The 25045-nt window shown below is 40.8% G+C and overlaps 1 protein-coding gene and 1 long non-coding RNA gene across 3 annotated transcripts in view; one reads left to right on the forward strand and one right to left on the reverse strand.

Moving 5' to 3' along the window:
* spon2b (spondin 2b, extracellular matrix protein) overlaps window positions 1–12551 on the reverse strand; it is a 31359-nt gene extending 18808 nt beyond the window's left edge. The window contains exons 1-4 of the mRNA XM_061252256.1: window positions 12402–12551; window positions 11261–11487; window positions 10698–10921; window positions 739–930 (exon numbers count right to left, since the gene is read on the reverse strand). Coding sequence (XP_061108240.1) covers window positions 739–930; window positions 10698–10921; window positions 11261–11480 — 636 coding nt within the window. The 5' untranslated portion in view covers window positions 11481–11487; window positions 12402–12551. The remainder of the gene's footprint in view (window positions 1–738; window positions 931–10697; window positions 10922–11260; window positions 11488–12401) is intronic.
* The window catches only part of LOC133135331 (uncharacterized), a 57263-nt gene extending 42660 nt beyond the window's left edge, over window positions 1–14603 (forward strand). For both annotated transcript variants that reach the window (XR_009709383.1, XR_009709381.1), the window contains one exon: window positions 14092–14603. This is a non-coding gene — a long non-coding RNA (uncharacterized LOC133135331). The remainder of the gene's footprint in view (window positions 1–14091) is intronic.
* The last annotated feature ends 10442 nt before the right edge of the window (window positions 14604–25045 follow it).

Below are 25045 nucleotides of genomic sequence, written 5' to 3' on the forward strand. Positions count from 1 at the left end.
GAGGCGCCCGAGGTGCTTATTGTGTGACGATCTAATAACCCTGCCAAGTCCCTCCCTCTGGAGCAGCGAGCCAATTATTGCTGCCCCACGTGAGCCGGCCAAACTTGGCTTTTGGCAGGACCGAGAATCGAACCCCGGTCCCCGGTGTGCAACTGCAGCAAACTGCAACCGCAAGTCTGCTGCGTCTTAGCCTGTTGCGCCACCGCGGCTCCCCTTAATTTAATTTTTTGACAGTTTCAAAATTATAAAAAAAGGAAAAAGGCCCTGTGCAAAGTTTTGGGAGCCCTGTCAGTTAATACTTTGTAACTCCTCAGGCAACTATAACAGCTTGTAAACACTTCCTGTAGCCAGCTAAGAGTCTTACAATTCCTACTTTTGGAATTCTTTCCCATTCCTCCTGGTGGAACACCTCTAGCTCAAAAATATTCTTCGGCCTCCTTGCATGTATGGCATGTTTGAGATCTCTCCACAGATTTTCAATAATATTCAAGTCTGGGGACAGTGGTGGTCATTCAAAACCGTTAATCCGTTTTTCCTGGAGGTATATCATAGTTGATTTCAGGCTATGCTTTGGATCATTGTCTTGCTGTACAATGATACTGTACAAATACTTGTACCATTTAGAGTTCAGGTTTGCTTTCGATCACATACATATTCATTGTAACAGTCATTTAAACCAGAGGTGCCCGCATATTTGCACCGCACTATATCTAACTCAACTCAAAGGTCAGTTTTTACCTCTGTGATCTTCTCTTGAGGGATGGTCTCAAAGTTGGGGGAGGAAAAGGTGAAGCCACTGTCAGTGCCAGCATCATAAGGAAAGAGGTCTAGCGTTATGTTCTCTTTCCAATGGCCTGCCTCACAAAAGTTAAGGCTGTCCACACCCACAAACCAGTCGGGGCTTGGCACAATCCGTATTATGAAGGAAAGCTGCAACAGAAGAGGCAGAAAAAATTAGTAGGTGAAAATATAATACCAAAAACAATACACGGAGGCAATGGAGGTCATGAGTCATTAAGAATGATGCTGTGAAAACGTGATACCAAAAACATTACGATGAGATACAGAATTAGTGTAAGAAGACACAAGACATGCTGAACAAATGAGACGTAAATAAGTATTTGGAGAGTGACTTCGATTTTTCTTGTTTTGGCTCTGTACTCCAGCACATGGGACTTTAAATAAAACAATGCATTAAAGTAGACTGATTTCCTCTATTATTGCATATATGCTAGATTGAATGGTTTTTGATATTTAGACTAAATGTAGGGGAACGTGACTATATACTGGATTGTGAACTTTAGCCCACTCTTCTTTGCAGATCTGCTTTCTATGATCTACAGGTATGTAGGAATTAAAGCCATTATTATACATTTTAGGGGAGCGAAAGTAATGAACATAATGTGAAATAAAGTAATCATATTTGGTATTTGGTTGCAAATCCTTTGTATTGATGGCTGCCTGAAGTCTGTGACCCATACACATCACCAGATACTGGGTATCTTCCTTGGTGATGCTCTGGTAGGACTGTACCACTGCCATTTTCAGTTCCTGTTTCTTACTGGGGAGCCTTCTGTCTTGTCTTCTGCAAGTGAAACGCATGTTCAGTTGGATTCAGGACAGGTGATTGACTTGGCCAGTCAAGAACATTCCACTTTTTCCCTGGTAGCTTTAGCAGTATGTTTGGGGCCATTCTCCTGCTGCCAGGCAATGTGTGATACAGTGAGTTTTGAGGCATTGGATCTGAGCAGATGTTTCTATACATTATCAATGAAGACAAGGGAGCCAGTTCTGGTGGCAGCCATACATGCTCAAGCCATAACACTACCTCAACCAGTGTTTTTAATGTAATTTTAGCAATATTGCAGAGAACCATCGAAGGCAGTGGTTCCCAAACAAGGTTCTGAAGTATCCTGTCTATGCTGGTTTTCATTTCAACCACAAATGCAATCCATGCAATGCAATGCGCTTTTTGTGTTTATTTACCTTAATACTACTACTACTGCTACTACGACTAATAATAATAATAATAATAAATTCAATTTATAAAGCACTTCTCATTAGTGGTGGCAGATCTCGGAGTGCTTTACTGCAAAGCAAGAAAAAAGTGAGCAGGCAACAAAAAAATTAATTTAAAGGAAGGCCTGCCAGTAAAAAATTAAGGCCTGTTTTAAAACCATCAATACATGGAGCAGTTCTAAGCTGATCAGGGAGGGAGTTCCAGAGGCGAGGGACACATCACCAGAAGGCTCAATCTCTCATTGTCCGAAGGCGGGTCAGGGGGTCCTGGAGCAAAGGGAGCATGCAGGTTCATGGATGATGATGAGGTCTCTGAGGTAGGTGGTGCCTTGACCATAGGACTTTGAAACCTTAAACCACCTTTTACCAGAAATAGCTTTGCAATCCAAAGAAGATTTCAATGACCATGTTCATATTTTGCTTCGTGCATTATACTGTATTGCAAACAGTCACATGAAAGGAGATAGCAAATAAAAGACTGAGGTTAATAAATAGGCTCATAATTAGGTAGTTGAACATGTGTTTAATTTAATTATGTAATGTTTTTACAGTGTGCAGGTCTGCTTCATTTGCTCTGCCTTTGAATTCTTCATTATGTTCCAGATGGTTTGTTTTGGTGGCCAGATGTCCACACTTTCTGAAATTACTAGCCTACTGATTCACATCAGTCTTTAATTTGATCAGTTAAAAAGAATCTACTTTTTAATATACAATTTTTTTCAAAATGTAACCAATGCATTGTTTTCACTATAGCACAATATGGGAATTAAAATCTGCCTGACATTATTAGCTATTTCTGACATAATGAGGTTTAAGATGGCTAGTAATCCCTCTAAACCTGAAAAGCACCTAATTAAGGAAAACAGCTTGTTAAATTCTTTAATTTTTACAATTGTGGTTAGAACAAAAACCAGCATATACAGGGCATTACTCCACGGGACCCATTTTAGGAACTGCTGCTCTTAAGGTTTTGCTGGTGTAGTCTTCTCTGTATGGTAGTCCATGTCACACCTACATTTGACAGTTGAAAAGTATTTGAAATTGAAAGTAATTTTTGGTCATCCAGTCCAGTCTGTCAGGTTGGTGCCCCAGAATACTGGTGTGCTGCAGCTGAAACTTGGATGAAACTGCAGATACAGTTTGTGAGTTCCAGCAATAGAAGAAATAGTTTATGGACTAAAATGTGCATTTTTCTCACTCTGTTGACAACTGGAATTATATTTGGAAAGAGATGTAGAATGGGACAAGAGAGACTAAATGGGTTATACAATTTTCGGTTAATTTAAGAAGTGACTGGACACCACCTCTGCTATCCATAGGTAAATTAATTGTCCAACTGATTCTTCAGTCACCATCGACCACATTTTTATATTGTAATTTTAATGTTCATAGAATAATGCTATTGCATCTTTTTTTTTTACTAAAATAATGACCCTTTAAAAGATCAATGCACAACTTTTAGATATCTTCCAACTACCCTATTTAGCATTCAACCATTCGTTTCAGTTGTGTACCCATAAGAGTAAAAACTAAGTATAAAGGTCAGATAATAATTAGGCTAATTATGCCAACCAAAGTTGGCACTTTTATGATGTATTTGTACAATTGTAAGGAAGAATACATTTCCTGCTTCAGTGTTCTTGGATGGTCACCTAACACCTCAATCATACTAAATGATGAAGAGGGGTTAGGAAGCCCATACTGAATGATCAAGGGGGTTCACTGTCTGCTTTGCTGACAATTAACATTTGGTTTCCTTGACCACATATAATGTTTATTCATCTGCCTGTCACCCAATCAGGGACAGGTACCTGCATTTTACTTCAGGAGGTTTGGGGCATAAAAGCTCATTCCTTTGTAACATGATTTTGTGATTGAACTGCCTTGTTTTTACAAGTTTTACTTCACAAAGGACCAAATTCCTACAAAAGGAGTTATGCCGACATTGGCTCGATGGAAAATAATATTGTTATTGCCACATGGGTTTAAACACCAGTCCTATTTTGAAAGCTACAGCCCATTATGTTATATACATCAAGACCAGTATGTAGTCACAGCTATTAAGAAATGATAATGACAAAGAAATAGCCTAACTACAGCTTGAAATGAAATTGTTCAACAATGCTTCCAAATTTCCTGTGGTAGCATTTTCTTCTCACCTAGTAACACAATGTTACACAATTTGATTTAAGAAGACACTGGATCAATACAAACTATTTAAGTTGAGCACAATTGATAAAACATTTTCCACAATGGTGTAAAATGGCTTTAATTCAGGCTATTTACTGAGCGAATCCATATTTTGATTGTTAATCAGGCAAAATATATGGAAAAATGCATTGAAAGGTAATGTTACTGTATAACCTAGTTCTATTGCACAGTATGCCATTGCAATCTAATACAATCGGTAACTGGATAAGATAACATATTAGATTGTAATATGGAGGGAATTATACATTTCTTAGTTTTTAACCCAAATACAGACTGTGATATGTATTTTTCTATCTCAGTTTATGAAAATTTACTCTAATACAAGCTGTTAGTGAATAAGATAACCATTTATATTTTGATTGTAATGTGCAAGGAATAGTGGAATTACTCATGAGATTTCTTTGTTTTTAATCAGAATATTGACCTGTATTGTTTTCAATTTTATTAATTACAGATGGCTGTAATTACTTGAGTGCTAAAATTTGGTGTCATTTGTTATGATTACATTTTGCTAGAGTCCAAGTCTCCAGAATGGTGCAGCCTAAATAACAGTATGGGTATACTATATTCATCACAATTCCTATGCTAATTGAAGATATAGAGAAGACATATTTTGTATATGACATCAAGTGTGTGACAACGGAAAAAGCAGTATTACCAGGGGCAAGATAGTGGTTATTTAATTTACTTATTCGTATATATCAATGAACTACCATGCCAGAGCCAACATTTTGGCAAAGCCTTTCTCAAGCTGGCAGGAGAAAGGCTTTTCCAAATCCTCAGGTCTGGTGTGGTAGGTAATTGATATATCAATAAATAAGATAAAATAAATAGCCATTCTATTTAAGAACTCGGTGTGACTCATGTGACACAATGTTACCATAGGCCTGTAATATAAGATGAGGGTCAATAACAAAATAGGGGCTTGTTACATGGACACAGATTAATCTTATTGCTGGGCTAAAGAAAGATTTGTATGGCCAATCTCCAATTAAATTTAGTCTAGGACTAGGTTTAATCTGCATCTGCAACTTAATAATAATAATTATGACTTTATTTGTAAACCAAGATACAATGTATTGAAATTTGAATCCCGTTGCAGAATTGGTTTATTAATATACTCTTACTTTTCCATTTTTAAATGAAAGGTAACTGTTTACTTCAATCATCAAAATCAAATGAGGCTAGATATTGTTTATGCAAGAAATCAGGAGCTATGGTTTTGGGACTACACTCTGCTATAAGAAAACCTCAAATCCTAAGGAATGCCATTAACCAATGCATAGTAAAATTATAAATCATTTCAAAACTGCATGCAAATACAGTATATGCCAAACTCAGGTTCTAAGGTAGCTTTTGTAGGGGCTACAACTTCCACATTCAAAATTCTGCGACGTCCACCACGAATGACGTCTAACTTGGTTCAGCCAATCCCGTAATGGCGGGAGCAATAAACGGTCCCGTATAAGAGCAAGACACGTTCTTGGGATCTCTCTTCTGCTTCTTCTGCCTCTTCTGCTTCTTCTCTTCGACGCACCCTTTTTGGCACTTCAGCTCATCTGCTCTGAAACTCGGACAGAGGCTGAATGCTGCACAGCGCACTACCAGGCCTACGGACACACCCAGTTACCTCGCGGTAACTACGTGGCCTATAGTGAGTGGAAATTGTTGTACGCGGAATGCTACATCAGTTTACCCCAATAAAGCTCAACAACGAAACAGCAACAAACTTTTACACCTGGAAAAGGACCAGCGGATCAAACGTCAACGCGCTGCTAAGACGGGAACACCCCAGCCTGCGCATCTCTCCCGGACACCATTCACAGCACCATCGCCGCTTCTACAAGGACAGCATGTCTTTTCGATCCAGCAATGCGTATGGACTCAGTAAGAAAACAAACATTCAGGCATAGCCAGTGTTTAGTTTAGTCTTAACTGTTTTTGTGAACCTGTGTTTCAATATTTACCAGCCAACCATTGTAATGTGTTTGGTTAGCTACATATATATGTACGTGAATTGATTCGCCGTCTTTTGCGCATATATAGAGTAAAACTACGCAAGTAGTCCCTTCTCACAGCTAACTCTAACTCATTACCACACCCAAGCTAGCTACTCCCACTTTTACCTTTCCTTTGTTCAAGCGCGCCACACACACGCACACACATACCCAACTAAATTTCCTTACTAACTTCCCGTTAGTTTATCTGTTCTGTGTTTTACGTTTGTTTAATAAATATATTTTATTAAACCCCGGTGTCCGTTTTGGAATCACATAGACATGAGAGCCGAGTTAAAGCAGTCTTTCAAAGAACTTCCAACCTTCAGGTTATCGGTATGTTTAATCATTAATATTGGTTATTTTAATTATTAATTAAAATACTAAATTTGTGGTTAGATATTTCTGATAATAGTAATTTTATGAGACTGATTACTTTTTGCAGTTATACTGCTACACAACGTTTAACTGGCGCCCCGGTTTCGTAGAGAGTAAAATCCCTGCGTTATTTGGCGGCCCGTGCGAGGACCCTACATAATTTGGAGTCCCGTGCGAGGACCCCTACACTTTTAATGTTAACATCAAATACAGTTCTTATTTGTATGTGTCATGGTTTCCCCAGCCTACATACGGAAATTCCGGGTTTTACCTCTGAAGACCACGAGAGGGCGTGCCAGACACGTTCATCATGATAAATTGCCTTCCGCATGTAGAATGTGGATGTAATCATTGCCAATCGCGGCCAGCTGCATGGAGAGCTTCCTAGCACTGTTCTGGGCTTTGGTGTTTCATTCTGATACATACACTGAGCCGATAAAGAGGTAGCCGGAGGACTGAATTGCTTTTAGTCTTCAAAGGCATTCAGGAACTAGAAGTTGCCATTATGCTAATTGTAGTTCGGCTTTTCTTTGGTTGGGTGGTCCTTATTTTGTTAGTCTGTAGATACCCGGTTTGACCGATTTTTCCGGTTTTGTTTCAGTTGGCATTTCGCCAGGGAGTTTCTTTCCTTTTTTTCCCCCCTCCTCTAGTGGTCCCACAAATTCACGAGGAGTTCCTAGATTATACCAGTGGTTATCCTCTTTTCATGAGTAACTTTCTGATCCCATCCCGGTCTCTCTTGGTCTCCCGCCCCCGCTCCCACATAAGTATGATACTGGAATACCAAACAATGTCCATGCAACTAGTATATAACTTCACCTAACAAAGAATTCAAAATCACTCGCTGTCCTGCTTGCATATCAATCTTAAAAACCATACTGAAAGGTTTTTATAATAGTGCAACCCTTGATCAGGCTCCAAATCCCATTACATGGCCGATTTGCTGAAAATGCAGCTTATTTGTGTAAACTACGTTGACAATGAAAATGTATGGGGCTTTTCAAGCCAACCTGAAGAAGTTTGTTTTTGTTCTAACTGCTTACACTCGTGGTTCTCTAGCATGCATAGCTTTTCAAAATCAACCATTTGAAATACAAGCCAACATCGCTACAACTTGGCAGTCAACAAAATAAGAAAATATGCACTTCTGTGATGCTGATTAAACGGCAACACAAATATTATACAGAGTCTGAGCCAAGTTACGTTAACGCAACAGTGAACAGCGGTGGAATCAGCTCCGGTGCTGGAAAACTGACTTACCATTCCGTATTTTCAGAGTTTTCAAATGTCTATTGAAATTTGACGTGGTTGCTCCAGCATCTTTTATTTTAATTTTTGCACATTGGAATCATTTTGTTTCCCTGGGCCTGAATTATTAAAACTCAAAGGCCACAACATGCGGAACTGTAATCTTAGCGAACTATGCTATAAGAAATACAGTGTAGGGTGTAGCTATGGTTGCAACTGAAAGGCGTGCGGTGTAGCACGTAAAACAACATTGGGTGTATTTTAACTAAGGAATATGAATAAATGAAAAACAATAATTGGCTGTGACATTATTCACTTCGTCATTTCCACGATGGCATTTGGCAGACTCTTATTGTTCACAAGTCCTTATTGACGAGTCCGAGTCGAGTCTCAAGTCATTTTTGAACGAGTCAGAGTCGAGTCTCAAGTCCGTGTATTGCCAGATATACTAGTTATATTGAGTCATCTAAAATCTTACTATCACAGCTACAAACATTGTAATGTTATATACCAGTAAACCTCTCAATTAGCTAACCAGAATACACTTGGACGCTCTGAGCAACGGCCGTGCATGGGCTTCTCCAATTTAAAGTTCACTCCCGCGACTATTGAGCTATGACTGCTGAGCTGGGCTGTCTACTACAGATAAACTTTGAAGTATTCTAAAACATACTTGCAAGTAGTTCAAGTAGTATGGGGCAATATTGGCTCAGGTGGTAAGAGCAGTCGTCTGGCAGTGTCAGTGTCCCTGAGCAAGACACCTAACCCCTAAATTCTCCTGACGAGCTGGTTGGTGCCTTGCAAGGCAATACATTTGCGTGTCTGTTCACCATGTGCTGCTGAGGCCCTCCTCAGGCTGGCATCACACCAGATACTTTGAAGTTTATTCAAGTATTTCAGTAAGTTTACTTAATAAATAGAAAATATACTACAGAGTAACCTCAAGGTATTCTAAAGTATACTTGCAAGTAGTTCATTGAGTATACTGAAAAAGGAGAACACCGTACAATGAGGATTATGAAAATGCCAAGGGTCTATATAACCTGCTTGATTCAAAAACATTGACAGTTCAGTGGCCATTTACAGGCCAGAAAGTCCTGACATAATAATATAGCTTCCCTGTAATCTGCAGTCCCCCTATTATCGGGTCCCTTTATTATGATTATTTAATGAGAAAGGTAATTCACCATATCTGTGACCCAGTATTTTGTTGTTGCATAAAACTTTGGATTTTCCAAAGGATTTCAACTGCAGGATTCCCCAGGAGTCTCGATCCACCCAATAATACATACTCTCTCTATGTTAAATTCCTCTTTTGTAAAGAACTCTCAATAACATCATGGAATGGAAATGAAGTACCCCACATTCTTCCAACAGTGCGGTTTGTTATTGAGCATTTTGAAAAGCTATTAAATTGTAAATCTCAGACAGCATCAAGTATATCAAGTGTAGCTTTTACATATAGCAAAGCTGCGGTAGTGTGGAATTATCCAACCATTGGCATTGGGGACAGTCACCTCTAGTTAATCAACGCTATTCAAGTCAATTTCAATAAATGGCGTAAAGCCTAGCCCAGCTACCTCTTAAACTAGTGACGATTAGAGCAAATGTCTGTAAACACACAAGACACAACATGTAAAGGAGAAAACAGTGTGTGCTCGTCAGCATCAATAGAAACAGTTTAAAGCTAAAATTGTTCAGTTTGTGAATTCTTTAGGGAAGAATAATACAAGTATCTTAATTTCCTTCCCATGCTGGCCCATAGCCAATCAATCAACCAGCTCCTATCCACCATGGTGATCACCCATTGGTTACATTAAAAGATCAGTGGCCTGCAATGTTATCAAATTCAATGTTCATGTCCCTGGAAAATAGCTGCAATTCAAAGAAGTGATACAGCACAGTCAAAAAGTTCAGCAGTTGGCTATAGGGTAGCCAGTCAATCTGGCAATGTTCTGATCCAGAAACGGAGATGGCAGGAAATTGAATTCCCCCCAATTATGCAAAATATGAGGGGTGTGTCTACAAACTCGTGTGTCATTATTATCACACATATCACCCTACCTGGAATGTGAAATATCAATTTGTTTTTGTGGCTCATATCCTACAAGCATATTTAAAACAGGGGAAGCGGGTTTATATATTTGTTGTACATAAAACCAGCATGCCTCTTAATGAGCACTGCAGTTACAGTTATTTCTGTAGCATACATAAACATGCTTGTATTAATTTATTCAACCAACTGTTTCCAAATGACATATTTATTGCCAATGAATTTGTTTCAGATGTTACAGTGGGAAATAATTGTTTTTCTGTGTGAACACTGAACATTGGAAAATGATAACTTGCATAAAGGCAAGTAAAATGGTGCAGTCCTTTTCTGGACTGGCATGTAGTCCAGCCATTTCATGACAGCTCAACTAAATAATGTTTAAGTATTTGAATATTTTTTTGGAATTTTAAAAGGTCATGTGCATTTTGGTAAATGGCAGACATTTATATAGCTCCTTTATCCAAAGCGCTGTACAATTAATGCTTCTCCATTCACCTATTCATACACACACTCACACACTGACGGCGATTGGCTGCCATGCAAGGCCCCGACCAGCTCATCAGGAGCATTTGGGGGTTAGGTGTCTTGCTCAGGGACACTTCGACACAGCCCGGGCGGGGGATCGAACCGGCAACCCTCCGACTGCCAGACGACTTACTGCCTGAGCCATGTCGCATTTTCTTTCATACTGGGTGTTTATGTAATTCATGAGTGGGGCATGCTGTGTTGTTGAGGATGAAAATGGAGGAATCAAAAAACACATGTCCCATGTTATGTGACAGTAAACTTACAAAGGAGTGCCTGGTGAAAACTTCAAACTCAGAGGAAGTTTGGCCTGTTCCGTTGACAACAGTTGTAGTAGAAAATACCCCATAGACACTCTGGATTCGTTCTCCGGCCGCCTGCACCTCCTTCATGAGCGTCCAAGCTTCACCATTCTCAGAAAACTCCCTCACACCATTACTGGCAAACTCATTTTTCTGCCAGATGTGGTAGTCAGAGCTGTGTGTCACACCTGGAAGGAAAGTAATACAAGCCTTCTGTTGTCATTACACTAATTACCACTCTACTTTCACTTCTATGTCCCTCACTCATCATACGTTGTCTCTTAAGAGTGTGTGAACAAACATTTATAAATTAAGGGCTCCAGGAAAGGGCTCCCCATAATGTTGGTAATGGACAGTTTTTTTGGGGGGTTTTTTTGCAAAAGGAAAATCGCTCAACTTTATTTTGTGTTTATGCCTTAATATTCTCCTCAGTTATGTGCATATTTTATTTCCACCAGGTTATGCAAAGACAAGTGCATTTGGGTCAGCAATGGCAATACAAATGGAAGTCAGTGGGTTCAACTCACCAATTAGATGGGACCACTGTGCTGGTGGTCTGTACATGGGATACTGTTTGGGGAAGGCTGTCTGGCTCCACATGCCTGTGAATACCAGGACATACTTGGCACTGGTGGTAGAACACTCCGGGTCTACCTCCACAGGCATTGCCAGGATTCTGCACAGCACAGACAGAGTGGCCAGCCAACCCAGGAGACCTTTTGTATGGACATATGACATCTTTGCCATTCTGTGCCTGTGTTGGGGGAGAGATTTTTAATTTTGGGCAGATCATTCATACATAGAGTCTTCGAAAAATGGGCTGTGACAAATATGTTGGGCACAGGGTGCCTGCTTTAATTTAACTGCTCCCATATATTCCAATTATGACTGAAAATGAAATGTACAATATACTGTATTTTCACAAGGATATCTTTAGAATGTGCCAATTAATTTTGTAGCAAAGGAGTAAGTCTGCCTGAAGTATTTTATTCTTGTGATGAGACATTAAATGCATTTTGTTATTTGGCAAGTCATTGGCAAATCTAGAAAGTCTCACCTAACTGGCAATTTTTTTGTCTTATTTAACAAAAATGTAAAACAAAAATAAGATTGCAAAAAAAAATAATATTAAAATCCCAAAATGTATGTCTTGAATATGTGAAATTGTGGATATCACGGATACATAACCAAAACCATGTGGTCTTGAGTCTAGTTCCCTATTGCAGGCTCTTCAGATATAGTAAAGTGACAAATTATATTTAAAAAATATCAGTTCAGGAAACTAGCTTCCCAGAACAAGTGCCATTAAGGCAATGTGTCACATATGTCATGTACAAAAAAAAAGAACATTCCAGTTACAGCAGGACAAAGTAGATCAGAGAAACAAGAGAAACTACTTCAAATTAATAGTCAATAGGAAAGCCAGACCAGCCTCCCTTGCTAGGCAAGAATGGGATTGATTCTCGTTGAATTGTTCATGCTTGGTTGCTAAACCACAAAGTTATCTTTCTTGAAGGTTTCTGCGAAATGCATGTTTTGAGCCTCACACTGCAAAAAAATGTTCATTTGTAATGCACAGCAGAGTTAAAGGATGACAATGTGGCACAGCTACAGAAAAGGAACAGTTAACCATGAGGAGTGAAAACACAGGACCATGCAGCTACTCACCTTGGTCTGCAGTGCTGTAGGAGTGGAGAGGAGAGGAGATCAGCTGAGCCGAGGCTGTCTTTAGGGTGGACTGCAAATCTTGACCACTGCAGTCTGCTATTTATGCCTTTCACGGGTCGTTGAAGTCAAGCGACTGTATTAACCTCCTGACCCTGCTGGCATGCTCTGATACAAGCACCGTGCTCCGCAGCACAGCCCTTTTTCAAATTCCACCCACAAAAAGCTTTTGGTTTTTTAAACTCAGGCTTCCCCCCTTTGTTAAATGTGAGCACATGACTGTGTCTGCAAAGCAGTGCTGTGCTCCTCACAGGAATGCACCAGGCGACTCAGCCAACTGCTCTTCACCACGGAGACGGCCAGCACATCGGCCACATGCAAAACTCTATGAGCCTGCTGCTGTAATTGCTTCCACATGTTCAGATCTTGCCCCATACGGCTCCAACCCACACCAACTTGTCTCCGGATTTCAAACTTCCACCCAGCCCCTCTCCCAATGCTGGCAAAGAGAATCTTTGCATTTCCAGGGAAAGCCAAAGCCTGTTACTGTCATTGAGTAGAATATTAAAGCAGGCAAGGGGACATGGCCTAACTCTTAAGACCTTAGATTAATGTTGTCTCATCATCTCCACCAAAGCCATTTTGGGTGCATTTCTGGGATTTAGCTTGAACCCAAACATCGGTATATCTCTGTTACATGTTAATTAATTAAAATTACTTGCCTGCTCTTCACAAACAGACAGCAATATGTGTTATGACATCTCAGCTTGACGTAGTATTAACATGGTCAAATGTGATAACATTGCAATGTTAATTGAGTTTACCGAATCAGTGAATTTAAAATGATAAAACTGTATCATACCACCATTTTAACAATATAATCAATGAGCCAAATAAGCTGATATTAAGTCTGCATGTGTTGTTTTCCACAAACTACAAAACAAGAAGCTAGACTGTTTTCTGAGAGATTACCATCATAATTACGGAAAGTCGCACTGCAATAAGCATTTTCTTTTCTTTTTCTTATTTATTATTTTGACTTATGTAAAGCGGTTTGTGTGCCATGTATGAAAAGCACTCAACAATTAGGGGTCCAAGCTCAGTGTTGTTACCCTATGGCTTTTGTTCTGTTTTTTATTATTTTTACCAGTCCAAACATGGAGTGCTGGAACCCTATTTTTTTATTACATTTTTGTATGTAATGCATTATTCTTCCCTAAAATCGAAGTGGCAGCAAAAATGGTTGGTCCTAGAGCTATGAAACTTGGCAGGCATAAACTATGCCCTCCCAATACTCAGGTTATCACAAGATTAATTTGCGTATGGCTAATTATATAGTGGGTTCCAAAATTACATTGCAATGTTAAGGATGCTAATTGAGTCCTACCTCTCCAGTCACTCCTCCGAGGTTACCTGGGCTGGTAAAATCCGTCCTCAGTCCCCTCCTCTTCTCTATCTACACTAGATCCCTTGGCCCTGTTTTCTCTGCTCATGGTATGTCATACCATTGCTATGCTGATGACTCTCTCCTTTCCCCCATCTGACACACGGGTCTCTGCCTGTATCTACACCTGCCTGAGAGACATCCAGAGCTGGATGGATAACCACCATCTAAAGCTCAACCCAGGTAAGATGGAGGTAATCTTCATCCCTGCTCTAACTTGTCCCTTCTCTGATTACTCTATTTCGCTAGGGGATACGACAGTGACCTCATCCCCCAGTGCAAGGAACCTCTTGATGAATGATGATGGACAACAGGCTGTCCCTCTCCGAGAACATCACGTTTGCACTTTATTGTACATCACTCTGGATAAGAGCGTCTGCTAAATGGAATGTAATGTAATTAACTTTACATTCCATTTAGCAGGGCAGCTTTTGCATGATTTCCAGAGCAGGACAATTTGAGCAATGCAGCAACAGCTAGCAGGTGGCACAATATGGTAACACAGCAGCAAAATGAGCAAGGGCCTGAACAGGTAAGGTTGGTGGTTTATATAGCTCCCATTAGATGTAAGCATCATGTTCTCGAGTTGTCTGCCCAAACTAGCTCTGCAGGCTTCGTAAGTTTGCACCATTCTCTATTAATGTAATATTATGTAGCTGTATAGCTCATTTTAGCTTGAACAAAATGAAAATGTTCCCTGCTACCAGTAAAAAAATGTACCTGCATTTAATGATGATCAGTGGAAAACATAGCCAATTAAAGCAGACACAATCCAATTAAAAGTGTTATTTATGAACAATGTCATTACAAGAAAATACTTCCCAGCTGATCACACATAGTGCCAGGCGGTTGCTATGCAATGTGAACTTTTGTTCGACCAAACTAGCTAGCTAACTAGCTAGTTTTAGTGAGCAAACAAGAGTTTATGCCTTATTGATGTTTATTTGTATATTCCCATTGTGTAAACACTGAAAAACTGTCCAACATAATTAGCATCACTTTTACTCATTTTATGATTATAAGAAGGCACATTTCTCGGCATGGAGAGCCCTGCTTCAGTCTCTTGAGAGAGCTATAAAACCTCTGCCTGTGCACATGAATCTCTCTTATGTCAAGATCCGCATCAGATTGCTTGATGAATGGGAATTGGAGGCAGTCACTCTGCATCCCTGCTTGCTTGCAAATCCAGGGCAACACTTAGCTTATTTTGACTTGAATGTGAAAACAGCAAGGACATACATTACATATTACATTAATGGCATCTGGCAGACACTCTTATCCAGAGCAACTTACAGTTGATTAGACTAAGCAGGAGACAATCCTCCCCTGGAGCAATGCAGGGTTAAGGGCCTTGCTCAAGGGCCCAACGGCTGTGCGGATCTTATTGTGGCTACACTGGGAATCAAACCAGCGACCTTGCAGGTCTCAGTCATGTACCTTAACCACTACAGTACAGGCCGCCCCTAGACTGAAACAGGAGAAAGAACACAGATCAGTAGTCTGACAAGCTGTTTCAAAACATAGCTTGAGCTGGTCGAACCATGTTGAGTATGGAGCTGGTCTAACCGGTCAACCAGCTTGAGTACCAGCTCAAAACATAACTTGAGCGGGTCTAACTGGTCGACCAGCTACCAGCTGTTTCAAAACTGAGCTTGAGCCGTTTTTTTCAGCAGGGTAAGTAGAGTCATAGAAGAAGTCATAGCCATGTTATATGATATTTTTTATTACCAGTGAGAATTATCACATGAACAATAGGCAATAACCACAAGCATCCGGGTTTCCTTGGGTTGTGAACTTTTGATATTTGAGTTTGACTTTGTCAGGGTCATGGCCTTGGATCTTTCTGGCTGGTTGTTGTTTGAATAGCTCTTCTAAAACCCACAGGATTCCAAACTTGTACCATCACACCACATCCTGATAAAACTCCGCACTCCTATCCTATCCCTCAAAAGACAAATTTACATGCATGTATGCTGCTCACCATGGCACTCAAAGACATACACTTATAATTCACAAACACACACAAACAGACACACATACATTTTGCATTATTTTCTATTATGAGAATATTATGAGGCAGTACTCAGAGTATAGCAGTAAAGGCACTGCCCATTCTCCAGACTGTAGCAATTAGCTGAGAGGGAAAGCAAGAAAGAGCTGCCCTCTTGTCTGCTGTACTGTAACAGCTGCCTCTACTTAATTAAGAATTTAAGCCGCATCAGTTGAAAAAAATCTAAGAAAAGTAGGTCAAAGCTTGTACTTTGAAATTAGGGATTTCCCCCCCAACTGTAATTATCCAACAAAGGCGCAGAATCCAGACAATGCGCTGCAGGCTGAAGCCAGACTGAACCTATCGGGACCAAATGCCACACTTCCTGCTCTATTTACCTGACTTAATAAAAATGAAAAAAGCTGGATATAATAAACAACACAGATAATAATCTACAGTGCCCTAAATAACGTTTGGGACAAAGACCCATTATGTCTTGATTCGCCTCTAATTTGCCACAATTCTAGATTTGGAATCATACAATTAATATGAGGTTAAAGTCCACATTCTCAGATCAGGGTATTTTTATACATTTTGGTTTCTGTCAGGAACCGGGCAAATCCAAACAAGCAAGGATCGGTGATACACTACTGGTTTCGTGCTTGATACGTACCTACGCACTTCCGGTTTGTGGTGTTAGTAGGGTTGTGTGTTTGCAAGCAATGAAGGAGAATTTTTTTTGTGCTTTGAATCGGAGGCTAATATTAGTTTGCGTTTTACAAACTGATATTATAAATGCGGTAAGTGGATTTGAAAGGAAGTGAAAACCTTTGTTGTCATGAGGGGACAGAAAGGGAATTTCCCTCCTTTTTTTCCTAGACCATATCAAGCTAACATGGTTTTTTTTTGGGGGGGGGGGGGGGTTAGCCCTCTTGGAAGCAAAGCCTTTTGGTAGTAAATTATAAACAAATTCAGGATAATATTTTGATTGTATTATCTTTGGAGATAAATAAAAGTACTGGCTAGTTAGCTAGCTACCCATTACAAGGCCTTTTGTCTCTTCTTTATTAATCAAGCACCAACACGGATTAGCAGATTGTATTATTATATAACGGAAACGTGTTGTACAACCTAATTATGAGTTTATTGATTCACCTAATTTGATGAGTTTAAACATTCTATCAGACTGGGGAGTCACTGACAGGCCAGTTCATTAAAAACGAACACAACATTTCTTCCATCAATTACTTCAAACGGTCGGACCACAAACCCAACCTAATAAAAAAATGAATGAATGAATGAATGAATGAATGAATGAGATTGTGGACATCTGTGATGCTAATCCCCACAACCATGATCCAACTGTACCCAGCTTGCTAAATTACGCAAGCTAGACAATATGGGTGTGTAGCTTGCTAAAAGGGCGATAACTTTTGGACACGGCAAATAGTACATATAGCCACCAACACAGACAAATGAGAGATGAAAACCACAGATGAATAAACCACACTCAATCGAAGTGCAATAGTGAAATAAGGATTTTTCTAAAAATGTATACCAGCTGTCCTCTCAACCGCGATTTTGTCCAGAAAATGGCAGATTTCCGTTACGTTTTGTACTTAACTGGGGAAAGTCGTCAAGTCACATGACGCGAGCAGTCCTTATTTGTAATGATTTAACAAAATTCATACCATGGGGTGTGAGACCAGGTTGTGGCAGTCAATAATATGGCCAAGACAAACATGTGTTAATGCTTTCAAGGCAGTGCATAGTCCAAATGGAGTGGGGGAGGAAGGGCAGATGAGGCAAGAGGAGCCGCTGGCTAGGGAGGGGAAGCTGGAAGCCAATGGGGATAATAGCAGGGCCAGAAATGTTTTATTTTTCCTACATGAACTGAGGAAGGTAATTCAGTTGGGACAGAACTCAGCTCCAGGAAGGGATGGGGTAGGATGTGAATGGTAAATGGTAAATGCTTGGCATTTATATAGCTCCTTTATCCAAAGCGCTGTACAATTGATGCTTCTCATTCACCCATTCATACACACACACACACCGACGGCGATTGGCTGCCATGCAAGGTGCCGACCAGCTAGTCAGGAGCATTTGGGGGTTAGGTGTCTTGCTCAGGGACACTTCGACACAGCCCGGGCGGGGGATCGAACCGGCAACCCTCCGACTGCCAAACCACTGCTCTTATTCCCTGAGCCATGTCACCCCCATGATATGAGATGCTAAAGCATATTAATGACATAACAATGGAAGAGATATTGGTACTGATGAATACAGTGTGGGGGACTGGGCAGTTGCCTATTGAATGGAAGCATGCAGTGGTGGTGCCTATTTTATAGCCGAACAAACAGTCCGAACATGTACTGCCCAATAGCTCTCACATCAGTGCTGTGCAAAGTTGTCGTGAGCCACGGACCCCTTGCCGAGCTCAGACCTCACGTTCCCACGAGCAGTACCTCAACATGAGGTGTCTCGGGGACGAACTCTCTTTTTCTTTCAGTACTCCGAACGTTCTGGAGCCCTGGTAAGTTCTACTGAACTTCCAGCCCAGTCTCGAAGTGAAGGGTGTGATGCAAATCTGGTATACGATGTCCTGTATTCACTGTATTCCTCTAAAAGAATCTTTATCACATATGATTATAGTAAGATATACTTTATTATAATCAATCAAAAGAATAGAATACAGCTGACAGGATATATATCATCTTTCAGTTTGCTGATCACATGCAAGTTACATATACCCCTTTAGCTCTTTCTAATTTACCTTTCCACCATGATGTTTAAAAGTCAAGGTACACCCCTCAAATACCCATCCTCTTTGGCCTTAGCCTTATCCTATAGCTCCCCCTTCTGGACGTTTAAAAGATACTATTCCTAGAATATTATATTTATCTAAACTATAAAAACTTCTCTACATTTTTCTCTTAATGAGAAATAAAAGACATAAAAATAAAAGGAAACTTATAAAGTTGAACTTCTATGTGCTACTTTTCCTACTTCTACAAGTAATATAGATTATAATTACCACTCAAGCTTGATTATAGTTGTTCTGCGTTGCTCTTTCTTCAACAGCTCGTAGATATCTTGTGAAGCAAAATTCTAAGATGCTATCCTAAGGTCTAAAAGCTTATTCCTTATATATCCTTTTTCCGTATAAGAGTGTACCTTTTTTGTTAAGAAATGACCCCAATATATCGAGTGGGAAGACATTTATCTCTTATGCAACTTTTTAATTACCATATTCATCACTTCTGTTTGTCCCACTGTCATTTTCTCATACCTCAAAAGAAATTTCCCCAATACTTTATCTCATGTGCCCCTCCGGTTGGGAATTTCCACCATCTCAATATACGAGTGGAAAAACACTAGCTTTTTTGTATTTTTTTAAGGAATCTATTCATCACTGGTGTCTGTTTCAATTTCATAGTCTCTCCTTGACTTCCTCCACACCTTGACCTCATGCAAGCCAGAAGTTAGTGCCTGCCACCATCTCAATACACTCTTCAGGTGCCCCTTTTTGTGGCGCCTTAAGGGATCTACAAAAGAAATCCAGCTAATAGCTGAGTGTAATTCATTAACTCCTCCACTGTTAGTCCTTTGAACCTATCCAATAAATTATTTGTGCTATAATCAGGAAGGCCCTTGAAGCCTCTTAATCTTCTTTCGACATTTTCCCATCTCCTCATACTCTTTGATCTCCCAATTATCTTAATTGTTTTCCTCATCCTGTTGCTTTAACCAGGCATTGTGCTCCTCCCCTGTAGGAGCAAGCCCACACGTGTCAACTAAGTATGTTATCACATCTACCGTTTCTTTGAACGCCAAACTCCCTGGGTCAGCAATTACCCGTTCAGCATGTTGAGCATCTTCCACGGTCATGCTAGAACACATTCTGCGCATGGCCTCAGTCAGACCTTTAGCCTTGCTCTCTAAAACCCTAAATCTAAGTCCTCTGACTTCAGACTCCTCAGTGTCCATAAACGGTTGTACATTTATCTTGAACCACATATTTGAACCACTCGACAAAGTAATGGAAAGGATGGTCACAGATAGTGTCGAGGACCCGGCCCTAGGCCCCCCTGATGAGAGATTGACGGGGGATGGGTTAGGAAGGAATGCATTGTTAACCCCTCGCATACACCATTGAGGTGGTAGCAAGAACGCCCGTAAGAGGAGAAATATGAGGTTCAGAGATAATGAGCAGCTCTACTTGTCAGCGGAGGAGTCTGAAGTCGGGGGACTTAGATTTAGAGTACTAAGGAGCAAGGTTAAAGTTCTGACTGAGGCCATGCATAGAATGAGTTCCAGCATAACCTTGGAGGAGATTCAACATGCTGAGCGAGCAGTCGGGGAATACCCCAACCCTACAGGGGAGGAGCACAATGCCTGGCTAAAGCAAAAAGATTAGGCTTTAAGGGCCTTCCTGATTATAATCTGATAATTTATTGGAGGACTGACAGTCGAGGAGTTGGGGGATGATTTACACTCAGCTATTGGCTGGATGTCCTTTGTAGATCCCTTAAGGCGCCGCGGAGAGGGGCACCTGAAGAGTGTGTTGAGATGGTGGAGGGCACTAACTCCTGGCTTGTATGAAGTCAAAGTTTGTAGAGAGTCCAAGGAGAGATTATGACAGGGAGACAAATACCAGTGATGAATAGGTTCATTAAAAAATTACATAAGAGCTAGTGTTTTTCCACTCGTATACTGAGATGGTGGAAACTCCCAACCGGAGGGGCACATGAGATAAAGTATTGGGGAAATTTCCTTTGAGGTATGAGAAAATGACAGTGAGACAAACAAAAGTGATGAATATGGTCATTAGAAAAGTTGCCTAAGAGATAAATGTCTTTCCACTCGGTATACTGGGGACATTTCTTATCAAAAAAAGGTACACTTTTATACGAGCTAAGGATATATAAGGAGTGAGCTTTTAGACGTTAAAAAAGCAGAGAAAAAAGAAGAAGAAAGAAGAGAAAAGAAAAAGCATCTTAGAATAGTTTCTTTTAAACATCCAGAAGGGGGAGCTATAGGATAAGGCTTAGGCCAAAGAGGATGGATATTTGAGGGGTGTACCTTGAATTGTAACATCATGGTGGAAAGGTAAATTAGAAAGAGCTAAAGGGGTATATGTAACTTGCATGTGATTAGCAAACTGAAAGATGATATATATCCTGTCAGCTGTATAACTCTATTCTTTTGATTGATTATAATAAAGTATATCTTACTATAATCATATGTGATAAAGGTTCTTTTAGAGGAATACAGTGAATACAGGACATCGTATACCAGATTTGCATCACACCCTTCACTTCGAGACTGGGCTGGAAGTTCAGTAGAACTTACCAGGGCTCCAGGACGTTCGGAGTACTTAAAGAAAAAGAGAGTTTGTCCCCGAGACACCTCCTGGTGAGGTACTGCTCGTGGGAACGTGAGGTCTGAGCTCGGCAAGGGGTCCGTGGCTCACGACAATTTTGGCGCCCAACGTGGGGCTTGAGTTGTTGAGAACTGCTCACGGCCTAGTGGGGCACTGCCCGAATAGATTCCTACTCGTGGGGCTTGAGTCGATTACTGGCACTGACGAGAAAGGTGCTAGGCACCTCCGTAGTGAAACCGTAATACTCAAACTCGAAAGGAATCGAGATAATTTAGAATAAGTTACAATATTAGAAGACTGTATTGGACAGTAAATTCTAATAAAGTAATAGTATAAATATAAATTCATAACTAGGTGGGAAAATGGCTGTCAGTGATATGCCAGAGCCACATATAGAAGTATATTTCCTAATAAAGAATAGCCCATAGTAGGGACTAAACAAGTCGTGCCTCCGACAGAGGGAGAGGCATTGGTTCGGAAAATACATGAAGAGAATGGACATTTCTCTTTTAATGTAATTAAGAACCTGAATAGGTTACATATACCCAAGCTGAAAGAAGTAGTGAAGGGAGTAGTTAAGAATTGCTCACAATGCCAGATGATTAATACACCACACGGCCTGTGGAGTGCTGGATTAACTATAAGGTCGGGAGTACCCTGGGGAAGTATTTGCATGGACGTGGCCGGTCCTGTGATGCGATCCACAGGGGGGCACCGATACTTACTGATAATAGTTGATTTGTGCACTGGGTACACCCTGATCCATCCTCTGCGGCAAGGTATGGGAAGAAAGAAATCAGATCAGACAATATATTTACTAATTATTTACTGCCTAAAAGCTTGTTCCCTAAAGTCTGGGTCAAGGTGGGCAGACAGACAGATGGGACATTTAGAGTTTTAACAGCTCGAAAAGGTCATGACCTGGCACAAAATGGAGGCCAGAAATAAATTTAAAAAAACCTTTCCAGTGCTGGAAGATATTAAAGGGCCAGGCTGTTGCATCCTGTGTTCATGTAATGACTTAAGGCCAGGATATCAGGGACCTGGTGGGGCAAGAGTACCCCCAAACATAGAGGGGTTACCAGGGGACGCCCTATGGGGAATGACAGCCCAGACAGGGCATTCTCCAGTAGTGATGATGCACAGATTAGTGGTCTGTGGACAATGCAGAATTAGCATTGCGACAAATACCACTTTCCTCATGGCTAGAGAGATAGAGGGGCCTGGGAAGGGGGGGCAGCCTAGGAAAAAATGTTACTGCCTTGAAACAGCAGAAGGGGAACTCGTGACATGTAATGAGTGCAGAGAACTCACTGAACTCAGGGATCAGCTGTAGCAGCAGGCCTCACTCATGCATTAATCCCCTATGATAAAAACGAGACCTCCAAAGGTCAGGAAAAGTCAACATACGCCCAGACCATTATGGGTAGACAACGAGACGACCAACTAAGAAATGTTATTGAACAGACATACAACTACGGGCCCACCTGGCTGCTGATGGTTAACCGAAGGGGGGAAACAGATACCAGACCTATGAGGTTTGGGCAAAAAGCCATAAATAGAGAAGGAAGAGTAGTATGGAGATTAACAGATTATAAAGAGGAAGTTAAAAATTGTCTGTACCCACCAGAAGATGCTGAAGTACTAGACGTACCTTTTGGGGATCATACAACCAGAGCATGGTACAGCAGTGATACAGATCTATTAATGAGAAAGTTCAAAGCTAGAGCACAAAAAGTAAGGCAAGTGGCATACTTCAGGTTACACGCTTTCCCTGTAGAAGGGATATTAAAAGGGGTGAGAAGACAATTAACTGTGTGCGCAGAAGGCCTAATTGATGATAAAGGGCAAGTGAGAGAAACAATTGTGGTTGAGGAATCTCGGCGGGGAGCCACAGGGCGGATAAACCCTCGCCACAACCATTCTGATGATAAAGATGAGGCCACAGGGCCTCTCTACACACTTACCATAACAGTCACCACCAGAGTTGTGGTTGGCGAAGGTGTATACTCTGTTTCAGCTAGGCACTCAGTGGAACCCCTGTCTACAGACGAAGAGGGAGGAGAAGCAGGCGCTACGGGAAAAGCAGCTGAACCTGTAGTTCCAGACACCGAGCCAGAGTACAAGGACGTCAGCGATTTTGCTACTCCAATACCACTGAGAGATAACCCGAACAATGGAGGACCTAGTGATGCTTCTCAGCAACGACGCACAAGGAGGCCGAGAATGTTGTGTTTCAGCAGGTGTTTCCGATCAGGAAATGCTGACAGAGTACATGAAAATCAACAAATCCTACGCAGTGAGTCTTTGAAGAAGGAACAAGATCGGGAAAGGAAAGGGTTAGCAATAATAGGGTTAATAATTTTTGTAGCAGTATTAGGATTAGGAAGTTATGTAATGAAATATTGAGTCCCTTACCAATATACATGCTTTACTAAGGAAATAAATGTGATCTGGTGTGAATACAACATGACATCACCAGGAAGTGAAAACAGTACTGAAAATTGCGGTCAGAAAATGAAAAACGAAACATGCTGTCACTATTTAACTCGCGGAGGTCGGAAATCCAGTATGATAGAATGTGATGTCAGCTGTATCACCACAGACGGGAAACAGAAATGTTCAAGAGGCAGGCAAACTCGATACTGTCCAAACTCATTGGGGCGTAAAGTAAAGCGGGAGGTCCCGACAAAAAATACTCAAAGGGCGAGGAGATGTGAGCTTAAATACCCCTTGATTATAAGGAAAGGGTTATCGAGTCAAACTGGACTTCGATGGTCGCAATTAGAACGACGAGGAATAAAATGGGGTCAAGGTAAATTTCGAAAGGGCATTTGGGCAGCCGATACAATCCAAGCAAGGCCATCGTTGTTGATTAAGACAGTAATACCTTCTCTAGAATTAGTAGAGGAGATACTTCAGAAAGAAAAGGAGATGATAGAAGAAATGAGCCAGTATGCGATATCGGTAAATACGGAAGACGAAAAAGATATAAGGGAAAAATCAATCTCTAAAAACGACGTTAAAAAGGGTGTAATGACAATGGCATGCACATGGGAAGGCGATGAATACGTAACCTTCAGATATAGGTCCGTAGAAGAACAACTTAGAAATTGGATTAGTTGGTACTTGACTAAAGTTATGAAAGGAAAAAATCCTAAAACAAATTACAGGGCAGAATGGATTCATTATACGTTAATGAGTGGTTGGTGGGAGGCCTATGCTGGAGATATAGGGAATAATGCACAAAACCAGGACTATTTCAAAAATTATGTCCCTGACTACTTTATGCCACCGCTCAGGACTAATTACACAGGGAAGCAAGAACATTAAGCCTCAACTAATTTATTTTAATGATAAATACTAATCATAGGAATACTATATGTCATTTTTGTATGCTTAAGGTGCAGGCGTCGTAGACAACAGTATGCATACCACAAGTTCAAGTCTCAAGAACAAGAGCATGAGCATCATCATACTTTTGCTGAAATCTTGTCCAGACGACCCCTGCAGGAAATCACTGATTGTTAAGGGAGGCCTACGATAGACATAGGGAAAAGATAGAGGGGTGAAGGACACTGACCTCAAAAACCAAAATGGCTACCAAAAACCCAAACAGATAAGGTATAAAGCCTGGAACAGTCAGAGACACAAGTCACACCAGAAAAACAGCTGAGGCACGCATTCAGGAATAATGGCAACTTGGAACAATTCCTATGAAACCATGAGCCAAACCGGGAATGTATCAGGGGAAGGAAATCTGGGAGTGCGGGAGAACGTTGAAGCAGTACCGTTAGCTCTATCCATGGTGAGTTCCCTCCTCCGAGCTC

Source organism: Conger conger, chromosome 8 (assembly GCF_963514075.1).
Source record: "Conger conger chromosome 8, fConCon1.1, whole genome shotgun sequence".
Lineage (NCBI taxonomy): Eukaryota > Metazoa > Chordata > Actinopteri > Anguilliformes > Congridae > Conger > Conger conger.